Raw genomic sequence first — 12,600 nt, 5'->3', positions numbered from 1 at the left:
ATGTGTTGAGCATATATATATGCAGTCATATAAAGGCCATGAAGATGAAGTTGAATATACTGATGAAAGATGATAATGGAATTGGAACACTACTTACAGACCAAATGACCAACTGTTGAAAAAAACCAAAAATCTAAAAGAAAATTGCACCAGCCGGGAATCGAACCCGGGTCTGTACCGTGGCAGGGTACTATTCTACCACTAGACCACTGGTGCTTCTTGTTTGTGTATCCAGTAAATCATTTTTATTATATTCCAATTTTTTAAAAAAATATTTTTCCAATTAAATTAAGGCATGTATGTGGTGTGAAAGTTTTATTTATTGGGAGAAGATCTCGAAATAACTAGAGTTCTCCCAAGATATAAAACTTTCACACCACATACACGCCTTAATTTAATTGAAAAGATATTTTTAAAAAATTATAATACACTATTTTGGATAAATCAAAACATGCCAATCAACATTAAGTAAAAACTTAGATTAAGTAAAAGTATTACTCTTATTAAATATAAAAAAACAATTTAAATAGTTGATAATATTGACTTTAAAAAAATTTTAAGCAAGCTATGAATGAATACTTTGATTTAACATACTTTTAAAAAATTTTATCTTGAAATTTCGGGTTATTTTCTAAAATATATTCTTCTAAAGGATTCATGTTTCATATTTTGTAAAATACAAGAATATTTAAACATATTCTCATGTATATACTAATGTGTAATTATTTATCTAGTTTGAAAATAATATCTCCAAAATATACTTCCCGAGATGTCGACATGTGTCTTGTATTTATTTGTGTGAATATATTTTTCGAAGTTGTGTTAACTAAAATATGATTTTAAAGAAATGATTAGAGATAGTAGAGAAATAGTGGGGGATCGATATAGGATTTATATATATCGTTAAAGTGTCTTCTTTCCTCTTGACCCCACCATCCATAAAGAAAATAATTTATGATAATAAAGAAATAATTATAACACAAAATAATACTCAATAAACAAACACAAGAGGTTTATTTGGGAACTTGAATGTTGAGACAAATTATGCAATTTTTTTTTATTATTGATAGATATAGAAGAACAATTAATGGTGGCAAGAGAATGCTATATATATGTTCTCATTATGAGATTGAGAGATTACTAAGAATGATTTTATAATACATTTTTGGTCACATGCATCTTTATAAATGATTTTAAGAGAGTGTATTTGATTCAAGTTATTTAACTCGTTTGAATTAAAAGTTAAAAAGTAGTATTTTTTTTTGTGAAACAAGTTGAAAGGCTATGAGGTCAAAATCTTTGCGGATCTTTCAAAGTTAAAATATATAAGTATTTGATTCAAACTTATAGCGGTCTTTCAAAGTTGAGTGATACACTGATATTCTATTTATGCCTTTTGATAGTGCAAAATACGGATACGAAGCCAAACGGGAAATACGATCTATATAACATCGAAAGATCCAAACCCTGTTTACAAAGCGAATAAGGGCTCGAAGGGCTCGGCAGTGGGCTTTTCTACTAAAATTGTGGGGGCATGGGTTTTAGGCTAGTAAGGGAGATGAACTTGGCGATGTTGGGGAAACAGGGCTGGAATTTTTTGCACAAACCTGATTCGTTGGTAACTCGAGTTTTTAAAGCTCGGTACTTTCCAAAATGTTCTTTCCTTGATGCTAAGCCGGGGTCAAATCCTTCTTTTGTTTGGTCTAGCATTCGTGAAACTCAGAATATGTTGAGGAAGGGTGTGAGGTGGGGTATTGGGAATGGAGGGGGTGTGCGGGTGTGGGGGGATCCTTGGTTACCACATACAGATGATCCATATGTTTCCACTCCGAATCCTGGTTTTGAGCCCAATCCTTTTGTCAAGTCTTTGTTTCATCCTGAGACTACTAGTTGGGACGAGGGTTTGTTGTCTGATATTTTTAATAGGCGAGATTATGAGCGCATCCTTAGTGTTCCACTGTCACTTTCTGCTACCACTGATTTTCTGTTTTGGAGGAGTGAGTTGAATGGTTTGTATTCTGTGCGTAGCGCTTACCGAAATCTGACAGAAATGTGTGTGCAAAATAATGGTAATGATTGGACTGCTGTGTGGAATTTACAGTTGCCTCCAAAGATTAAGTGTTTCTTTTGGACATTATGCTCAATGTGTCTCCCTACTAAAGACGTTCTACTGATGAAACAGGTTCGGTGTGATCCCATATGTGTTCTTTGTGGAGTGGAGAATGAAACTGCTGTGCATGTGTTTGCAAATTGTACCTTTGCGCATCAGTGTTGGCATATCCTTGATCCTGAGTGGGAGTTGAGTGAAATGGATTCGATTGGGCAATGGGTTCAGAATATGTGGATGTATTTACCAAAGCAGATGGTCGAAAGGGTGGTTGTAGTTTGTTGGGCTTTGTGGGAGAATCGAAATAATTCTGCTTGGCGCCAGCAGCTAAAAGATCCGAGAACTATGGTCATGCATGCGTTCTTGTTCTGGGATGCATGGAAAAAGGCTCAGCAGCACCCCATTGGACATAGCATAATTCATCAGAATCATCTGGATGCTGGTTCTAGGTGGCATCCTCCTCCTGCTAATTTTCTAAAGGTCAACATTGATGCAGCAATGGACTATGCGACTGGGTGCATGGGGATGGGGTGGGTGGTTCGGGATCATAATGGGGAGGTGCAGGGGGCGGCAATGCGAAAGCTTGTGGGGCTATACTCAGTTCCGGAGGCTGAAGCAATGGGCGCTCGAGAGGCGCTTAATTGGATAAAAAGGAATGGATGGGAATGGGTCATCGTTGAGTCTGATGCGCAGGTGGTGACGGTAGCGGTGAAAAGTGGTGATTTTCATACTCCTTTCGGTGCGATTGTTCGGGATGTCCGGGCTCTTCTAAACCATTTTGAGTCGGCCACCTTCTGTTTTGTGCGAAGAGGGAGTAATTTGGTAGCTCATGAGTTGGCAAGACGATCCTTATGTTTGCAGGGTTATGATCTTGTTGAGTTCTTTGATTATTTACCTTGTTTTATTTCTGATATGGTCTGTAAGGATTTTATGAATTAATATATTTGATCCTCTGGTTTTCAAAAAAAAAAAAAAAAGGGTTAGCATTTACAGGAATATACTTATTATCAATTTTCTATTGAGAGGTATTCCTTTTGTAATGAAAATAGCTAGATCAAGGAAAGGACTGGTTCACTAGTATTACCTAGGAGGGTAGAATACTATACTACTTTAGATTTTTAGGCATATATATATATATATACACAGTTACACACTTGTATCTGATTATCATATTGTTGTGAGAGAGAGATTGATGGGACATTTTAAAATCAAAATCAATCCAACCCAATAACACACTCAACATTAATTTCTGTCAATTATGAATGCATTTTTTGTTGCCACACCATCAGCACATAATTTTCCTGTCTGGACACCACAAGACTCCACAGATAATCATTTTCAGGAGGAGTGATCTATGAAGTCTGGTCCTTTCACCATCCTCATCAGATTCATCATATCAAAGCAGCAACTGTAAATATATATATATATAAAGGTACAGTCATACAAAGGCCATGAAGTTGAATATAGTGATGGCAGATGAGAATGGAATTGGAACTCTACTTACAGACCAAATGACCAATTGTTGAATTGAAGAGCAACGGGCAAGAAAAATTGCACCAGCCGGGAATCGAACCCGGGTCTGTACCGTGGCAGGGTACTATTCTACCACTAGACCACTAGTGCTTCTTGTTTAAGTGGCCAAAACATCCAATGAAATTTTAAGATCAGAAAATAACTAGAGTTTTTTTTTTTTCAAGAAATATAACTTTCACCGCATACATGCCTTAATTTAATAATAATAATAATAATAATATGGTCTACTTTTTCTGCATGCCAATCAACAATAAGTAAAAGTGTCACTCTTTTAAATATAAAAATAATTCTAAATAGTTGATGGCATTGACTTTAATTTTTATTATTTTAAAGCAAGTTGTGAATAAATACTTCGGTTTAATTTTTTTTTTTGGGTGTAGCCGTGTAGCTCAGGGTTTCCACGGTTGAACACAATGACTAATCCCTACATCTAACCTGGAAATTTAAGGTTGTTCCATACTCAAAGTCAATGATCGAACAATTAACCTTTGGTTAAGGATGAATGAGTCTCTTTCACTCAACCACACACTCCCCATATTATACTTCGATTTAGTTGGTTTGCTGAGAATTCAATTTAATTTTGAAATTTGTGGATTATTTTCTAAAATATATTCTTCTAGAGGAACTATATGTGTCATATTTTATAAACTATAAGAATATTCAAATCATATTATCTCGTATATACTAATGTGTCATTATCTATCTAGTTTAAAAACAATATCTCTAAATATACTCCATGAGGTGGCCACATGTGTCTTGTAATTATTTGCATAAACATATTTTTCAAAATTGTGCTTCTAACAAAATATGATTTTAAAGAAATGATTCGGGATAATAGAGAAATAGTATCAGATGTAAAATCTAACTTGTATAGTTATTTAAAGAATTTAGCAAGTCTTCTACCATTTTCCAAACCAACTAAATATTGAATTATAATTTCTTTTATAATTAATGTATATTGTTTCTCTATAAACCACACATTACAAATTTTAGTCTCCTCAAGGATCAAGGTTAGATTAAGATAAAAAAAAATATAATACTTATGCTAGAAACTATAAAATTTATCAGAAATAAATTATTTGTTATTTATAAGACAGAACTGTTTTGTAAATAACTATTAGTTGATTAGATTAGTGAATTTGATTAGTTGATAGGATTAACTAATTGTAGAAAGATATTTGGTAAATTAGTCATTATTAACTAATATCTGATTACATGCAAACTAACATTCTCAAAACGTTTACCGAAAAGATACTTTGAACAACTTTTTGAAATTTAACATTTTAGAGCAATAATCTGTTACAAAAAAAAAAGTAATTAATCAAATACTTATATTGAATGTTTAATTAAGTTAAAACAGCTAATAGTGGTCAAATAAGTCAAATTTGCCTGATAAACTATGTTACCAAACAGGCCAAAATGTAGTACTTTTGATCATGTTGCAGTAGGCACTAGGCGCTAGTCGGGCAGTAAACTAGCGCCTAGCGCCTAAGCGGTCTAGGCGGCGCTTAGGCGTTATCTAGGTGACGACCTATAAAAACAAAAAATTAATTCATGTTTGTGGGTGTATGTCATATATTATACTCCCTCTATCCCATTTTACCTGTCTTACTTTCCTTTTTAGTTTGTCCCAAAATGTTGTCCTCTTTCCAAAATTGAATATCACCATCATTCTACTTTTCCCAATTTACCCTTATTACTTTTGCATTCTTTATTGCTTTTATTTCTAAAAGTGAAAAAGTGAAGGGTATAATTGGAAAGCACATTACCTTTACTTTAATTTCTTAAAAAGCGTGTAAAAAGCAAATGAGACATCCATTTCGAGACGGAAGGAGTATTATATATATATATATATATATATATATATATATATATAGATCTTACTTCTCTTACTTATATAAATATAAGTAACTTGGGCGAATTAACTTGGCCCAATTCGGTACAGTTGGCCGAATTAGGCGCTAGGCGGCCTCCTAGGCGGGCGAACGCCTAGGGAGCAATTCGCCTCGATCTAGTAGCGCCTAGCGCCTAGGTGAAAATTTTTGCAATAGTGTTTTTTATTGCCCAATAAATAAAGCAAAATATATAAAGGAAATGAAAAATCCACCACCAACATTTCTTTCGTATTACACATGATAATAAAATCTTTTATTAAATTTTGTATGTACAATAATGACATTAAACAAAAGCACAGAGATTAGAGGGGATGCAAGGAAAAAGATTGAACTCAGTACACTATTCTTCACCATGAAGCTCATTTAGTACTCTTGTACATATTGTCAATCACACTCTGCAAGGTAAATTCAACTTCTATCAGTACACAGATAAATGAGAACCTAAAACCGTGTAAACGAAGGTCCATACTGTTGAGCATATAATATATAAATAATGATAAACCTGCAGTTTAACTATCAGTATAGGTTTTTAATTAATACAGAACACATCATTTAATTTTGTACCCCACGACTATCAGCAAACTCATGATTTACTGGATTTGGTGCATGTCAAAAGGGCTATTGGGAACGGACATTTACCTGATAGTATTTCAGCAACTGCGGTCTTTTCTTCTTGAATGTTGGGGTGAGAAGATCGCGTTCCATGTCGAATGGAACTGGATCGAGGTGCACAGACTTTATTATCTCAAAGCCCTTCAACTGCGAAGGAATGGTTAGGTTCAAAAAGGCTTCTATGTCCAACTACCAAAAAAAAGCGGTGAAAGAACGTATGCATACTGTTTATCGAAGAGTAAACGAAATTAGGAAAGTTAATTAACCTTCTTTTCTTTGGCAATCTTCTTGAGCTCTTCGAGTATGTACTCCTTCACCTTTTGATTTTCACATAGGGAGTCGAAATCTCCAGGTATGTCGTTTTGCTCAGCCCAATTTTCGATTGCTGGCTTGTTTGGGCTAACAATTGCTACGAGAAATGACTCGAAGCTGTTCCCGTATATCCAAATCTGGAGGCAGTAAAAATCAGACGTTTAGTCTTTTTACATTTATCAACATATCAAAAAGCTAATTTTACCAAACACTTTTAAGCATAACAGCTCTTCAGATTTCAACTTCGAGCTTATAGATTTTCAATTTTCAGCTACTTTTCAGCTTTCAGCTACCTTTTCAGCTAGGTTTGCCAAACATAGCCAAAGTCGACCGTTATCGAGTGTAAAAGGCAATAAAGAGTCGAAGATCATCGATCAGAGCTATGGATCTACTGAAAAGCCACACTTACGGAGTCAATAACAGGGACTTGTCCATATACATTCTCCAGATTTTCCACTGCAACATATTCTCCTTGTGAGAGCTTGAAAATGTTCTTCTTACGATCAATAATTTTCAAGCCCCCACTCGGTTGCCACTCGCCAATATCACCTGAAAGTATATATATACTTCAGATATATTTGAATGAAAAGAAAGGGAAACTGTTCGATGGAGCATAGGTAGTGAAGAGAAACCTGTGTGGAACCACCCATCAACAAGGACCTCCTTTGTAAGATCCTCGCGCTTGTAGTAACCTGAAAAAACAGTATCGCCCCTCACACATACTTCACCGCGTGGTACGTCTGATAGAGCATCGTACCCCATTTCAGGAACAGACTCCAGGCACACGTCCACATTGGGCACTGGCGGGCCAACCGTACCCAGCATATCCATCCGATTTGGAATCGAGACAAATGTGCCAGCACAGGTTTCAGTCAGACCTAAATATAGTTACAAAAAGCTTGAATATAAGTAAATAGGATTTGGAGCCTAATCTGTGTTGAGCATATAATATATAAGCATATATGTACAATCCAACTATCAGCTCAGCTTAGAGTTTTAGATGAGATGGAGCACATGTTTCAATTTGATATCAGAGTCAACCGCATGCCAAAGGTCATGGGCCCCACGTGTTGCTTGAAGCCCATCAAAAATAATAGGCTCACACAGGTCAGGGGACATATATTATAATATATAAACATAAATGTGTCAAACCAACTATCAGCTTAGACTTTTAGTTGAGATGATAAGGAGTGAGGATAGAGTACCATATCCTTGAAGAACATGACAGCATGCCACGACTTTTAGAAAAGTTTCTATATGAGACGCAAGGGGTGCTGCTCCAGATAATATAAGTCTTACTCTGCCGCCCAACCCTTCTTTGACCTAAACAAGTGGATCCAAGGAAACGAAGGTAATGGTTACATATTCTCGGGTGTTCTGAAAACTGTGAGACAGAAAACATTAAAGCTCCATAAATTCAGTCCCTACCTTACTGAAAACAATTTTGTCACAAAGCGGAGATGCCTCATCGTGTTTACTCCCCTTCTTCATATTGCGAAATTTGCTGAAGAGCATTGAAAATGATTGAGAGTATACTAAAACTGTCACTTCACGCATAACTTAGCAAAAGATGGTCCACATATAACTCAGAGACTAAGTATATACTACAGGTATAACTGTAGGACAAAAAATGCAATTTTCACTAATAATAATAATAAGTAAAATGAAAATGGAATAGAACTTACAAGGCATATGCTAAACTGAACATCTTGCTCTTTAGAAAACCTCCAGAAGAAATTTTCAGCTGCAGACCTGAGCATATATAACGGTCAAAATGATGCATAGTCTAGTGATATGATCAAGAACGCAATGATCCTAAAACATTGCAGTTCTAAACACAGTGTATGTACCTGAATAGACTCTCTCTAATACCCGGGGAACCGCACAGAATATAGTAGGTTTTAGCTCTCCAATGTCCTCGACCAATAATTTAACGTCCTGCAGAAGTAATATTAAGAAATATATATTGCAGACCCACTTATTTCAATTATTTGACATAGAAAAACGTTTCAATAGCGTACCCCACGCCAAAATCCTATTGAGGCACCATGGTTGATGAAACACTCTTCAATCACCCGATCAAAGATGTGGGCCAGAGGGAGATATGAAATGTATACATCATTCACTGTCAACTGTCATATGAAAAGGTCAGAAGCCAAAAAGAATCGAAAAAAAAAAGGCAAAGAAAAAGAGATCCATTCGTACCCAAAAACGTCAAATCTAGTAGTAGTACTTAAACAATAAGTGAAAATATACCGCTTCGTTGACACTCTCTAGTAGACGCTTTACTCCAGCTATAAGAGTAACGATGCTATTGTTTGAAATCAAGACACCCTTAGGGTCTCCGGTTGTCCCACTGGTATACATTATCGTGCAAATATCTGTTTTCTTTTTCACTGGAAGATCAAAGCATTTTCCTTCTCCCTGCACATAACGAAAGGTGCGAGTTTTAGCCCAAATCTCCAAACTAACAAAAAGAAACTAAATATTTGTAGTAAAAGGCTAAAAGCAACAAAACGTGAAAACATGACCATTACGGCAATACTAGGATGACATTAAGATGAAAAACGCAAGAAATTCATATGTTGTATGGTTACACTAAGTAAAATTCCGTGTTTGACTAAATGTAAATATACAAAGTAATACAAACAAAAAAAGGGTCCAAAAGGCTTACCAATAATAAAAACTCTTCCCAAGAATAAATGACGGTGCCAAACTTTTCAACCTCGTCCTTCTGTTCAGGTGTAACTCTCCCAAAACTCACAACCGCTGAGGAGAAGAAACAAGAGGGCGTTGTTGCTACCGTACCTCGAAAAGGATATTATGCTAATAGAAGACTTACTTTTTAAGTATTTTGCGGCATTTGGAAAAGTTTTCAAAAGCTGAAAAAGGCAAAAGTACACATTTCGTCAGAAGGTGCACTCCCAAATAAATTCTCTCAGGAAGTCTTAAGCATACCTCGGGAATCTTTTTCTCTTCAACAAAAGCAATTTTAACCTCTGCATGGCAGATTATAAATTCTACGGCACCAGCACCTATCGCATAATAAGCAATCAAATCAAAACATCAGATATATTCATTTTCTTATTCAAATATGTTAACGCCATGTTCAACAAGCAAAGCTCAGATCGGAGAGTGGAAGTAGAGTGACATACCTAAGGAGTCATAAAGAGGGACGCAATACAGACCATGGGCATTACATGCCTGCGTTCATATGTCAATGTGAGATTAGATAAGGATTGGAAAACATTTGAACTCTAAGATATCTGTACAAATTAGAACTAGGCAAAACTTTGATATGTTGAAATGTTGGGTGGAGGCCGATAAAGGGCCAAATTCAACAATTGGTGGCTAGGGGATTGTTGGGCGGAGGCCGGTGAAAGGCCAAGTCCAACACCCTGCCTCTCAAAAACGTGAAGTATATAAGGAAATAAAGTTGTTCCAAAAAGTGGTATTAGAGCCAGGTCACGAGTGGCAGGTGCTGGGAGGGGGAATTGTAGTACCAAGGCCAGCAATTGGTGGCTAGGGGTTGTTGGGCGGAGGCAGGTGAAGGGCCAAGCCCAGCACCCTCCTCTCGAAAATGTGGCGGTATATAAGCACTTGATCCTAAAAAGAAATAAACTGCAAGTATAACAATAAAGAGGAAAAAAACCCCAAATATAGGTAAAACCAGAGGAACTATGGGAAGGAATTTGTAATTTCGATTTGATCAGAAAGGAAAAGTCAGTATCAACGCTAGACATGACCAAAATTTGAAACATACTATGAAAATTTAAAGACACGACAACATAGCACTGGCAAGTGGAGTAAAAACAAGAAATGGGGAAAAGATATTACCTCCATGCTCATGATCCACTCGGGGCAATTGGCACCATATATTCCACACTTTTCTCCCTAAGAAAGAAGTTAAATCAATTTATAAGAACCACGAACAAGCATGAACTCGAATGCTGTTACCCACAATTGACAACACTTTTCTATCATTCAAATTTACACAATACACCAGATAACTACTTGCTTCTTCAACGCCACAATTATGAATCGAAATCCCAATTCTCACCAGTATGGCATATACTTCTTTAAAAACACGACACCTTAGTCATTACACGTCCTTAAATTTTTCTTTGTCTACCCAAATTTACACAGTACGGTACAGCAGGTAACCACTTACTTCTTCAACACCGCAGCTGCGAATGGAATTTCCAATTTTCACCACTACGTCATATACTTCTTTGTATGTCATCCAGACATATTTTCCAGGCTGCATATGAAAGCAAGATTCCAAGAATTAGCTAAATCAAAACTAAAGCCAAAACCTCGAGAATCTGGAAGTTCAGTTCCGAACTCATAGCATGTAACTTCTAGAAACATACTTTTCCATTAGTGATCTCTCGGCGTCCAAGCATTGGATTGTTGGGATACTTCTCCACAGATAAACTGTAACAAAGAGCAGAAGCATCTGGTTTTCATCATCACATAATAAAAACTGGATACTTAGCTCGTAGACCTTAAATGATTTCCCGAGTTTCGTCATGAGATCATCTACTACTATACTACCCACAAAACATAAACAGGTTTGCAGAAACATTACGGCCTAACAGGTATAACAAGTCAACCCAATGCTATTAGGGTAGATCAACAAGATTCTGGGAATATGAAAACAACAAGGAATAACAAGTCAACCCAATGCTATTAGGGTAGGTCAACAAGATTTTGGGAATATGAAAACAACAAGGAATAACAAGTCAACCCAATGCTATTAAGCTAGAACTCGAATATTCTGGGAATATGAATAGTTTAACATTGATGTATCACATCCAAATATTTCAATCTTCATAACAAAGACAAAATTCTAATACCTAGGATACCAAAAAGGTTTAACCTTTATAACATGTAATTTCCAACAAATATATTGAATTGTGAAAGCGATTCCAAAATTGTTGAATACTGCTAAAGATACCTTTTTTTTTCTTGAAAAAAATAGCATTTTTACAATTAATTGATTGATGATTCATGTATGTGCTAAGGTAGCAGGAAGTTTTAGTTTAGTTTGCTCATCATGACCCTTCACAAATTCCATTGCAAAAGTTATGGTTATATTGATATGATGATTTCTGATTCAAAACGTAAATCAAGGGTTCCTTATTATTCAAGCCCCTCATACCAAATCACAGTTTTAAAAAAAATAAAATAAAATAAATAATAAATAAAAAGGCTTTCCAATATAATCCAGAAAGGAAAAGAGAAAGTACAAGAAACCAGTTACTCATTGAACTAAAACCATAAAAATAAAAATAAAAACGCACTTTTTTTGAAGTCTTGAAAGGTCAACCAACCACTTTTTTCACACAAGTCACAAGCATCACCAAGTTGAAGCTCAGAATTGAATGAATTTCATTAAAGCACAACTCAAAAACTCGATTTTTTTTTGAATTTGATAGATTTCCTAAGGAAAAAAAAAAAAAGCTGGAAAAGCTGAGAAGAAAAAACCGGCGAAAAACTGACCGGAAAATATCCCAGCAGCAATCCAAGCCCTCAATAGGTGCCGGAAAACCATCCTTAGCAAAAACACTCCGGTAAACAGGCCCGACCGAAGGCTTTCCATCCGTAGCAGGCTTCGCAGGCTCCACCTGTACTATAAACTTGTCTTCTGCCATTTTCTGATTCCTCTATTTCTCTCTCTCTCTCTCTCTCTCTGTGTATAAACCAGAGAAAAATATGTGGGCGGGTGTGAGAGAAGCTGATGAGTTGCCAGTAGCTATTTGGCTATTTCTTCTTCTTCTTTGTTTTGACTTTCAAACCAGATTCGTTCGATCTGTAGTGGGTGTGCGTCTAGAAAGAGAATGTGAAGACCGCAAAATGTACAATACGTATAACGTAGTAACGTGGTACTTCTGTCTGACCACAATTTTAGACCGAGAGAGAGAGAGAGAGAGGACTCCTATTACAGACTACATGTTTTTTTAAATTTTTTTGGAAAACATGTTTTTTTTTTTTTTACTAACGTAACAATATGCTAATTAGAAATAAACAGGTTAGGTTTGAATCTAAATTGTGTGTATAGTTGTGGTTTTGGTTTGATTCTAATTTTAAATTGAAAATAAAAATTAAATTAAGTACAAGCTTAAAATTATTATTATT

At 35.7% G+C, this 12,600-nt stretch overlaps 1 protein-coding gene and 2 non-coding genes across 3 annotated transcripts; all 3 read right to left on the bottom strand.

Moving 5' to 3' along the window:
* Window positions 1–145: 145 nt before the first annotated feature.
* Window positions 146–216, bottom strand: TRNAG-GCC. The gene has a single exon. It is a non-coding gene; the product is annotated as a tRNA-Gly (tRNA).
* Window positions 217–3,659: 3,443 nt separating this feature from the next.
* On the bottom strand, window positions 3,660–3,730 carry TRNAG-GCC. Its single transcript has one exon. It is a non-coding gene; the product is annotated as a tRNA-Gly (tRNA).
* Window positions 3,731–5,735: 2,005 nt separating this feature from the next.
* LOC116027449 (long chain acyl-CoA synthetase 4-like) lies at window positions 5,736–12,303 on the bottom strand. Its single transcript, XM_031269086.1, has 19 exons — window positions 11,965–12,303; window positions 10,833–10,896; window positions 10,631–10,720; window positions 10,297–10,353; window positions 9,615–9,663; window positions 9,418–9,494; window positions 9,302–9,341; window positions 9,134–9,228; window positions 8,716–8,883; window positions 8,481–8,591; window positions 8,310–8,397; window positions 8,145–8,211; window positions 7,888–7,963; window positions 7,665–7,782; window positions 7,092–7,337; window positions 6,869–7,008; window positions 6,414–6,596; window positions 6,175–6,294; window positions 5,736–5,930 (listed from the first exon to the last, which is right to left on the bottom strand). Exons 1-19 carry the CDS (start codon window positions 12,114–12,116, stop codon window positions 5,895–5,897), a joined length of 1,977 nt encoding a protein of 658 aa, XP_031124946.1. The 5' UTR covers window positions 12,117–12,303; the 3' UTR covers window positions 5,736–5,894.
* Window positions 12,304–12,600: the final 297 nt, after the last annotated feature.

The sequence above is a fragment of the Ipomoea triloba genome, chromosome 8, assembly GCF_003576645.1.
Source record: "Ipomoea triloba cultivar NCNSP0323 chromosome 8, ASM357664v1".
NCBI classification, from domain to species: domain Eukaryota; kingdom Viridiplantae; phylum Streptophyta; class Magnoliopsida; order Solanales; family Convolvulaceae; genus Ipomoea; species Ipomoea triloba.
Note: the sequence above shows the minus strand (reverse complement) of the source record. Positions and strands in the feature narration are given on the sequence as shown.

Coding starts and splice junctions, on each gene's coding strand:
- LOC116027449 (XM_031269086.1), bottom strand. CDS start 12,116: ATGGCAGAAGACAAGTTTATAGTACAGGTGGAGCCTGCGAAGCCTGCT. Junction 7,338..7,664: donor TCATGTTCTTCAAGGATATG/GTACTCTATCCT, acceptor AACTATATTTAG/GTCTGACTGAAACCTGTGCT. Junction 7,009..7,091: donor TGATGGGTGGTTCCACACAG/GTTTCTCTTCAC, acceptor ATATACTTTCAG/GTGATATTGGCGAGTGGCAA.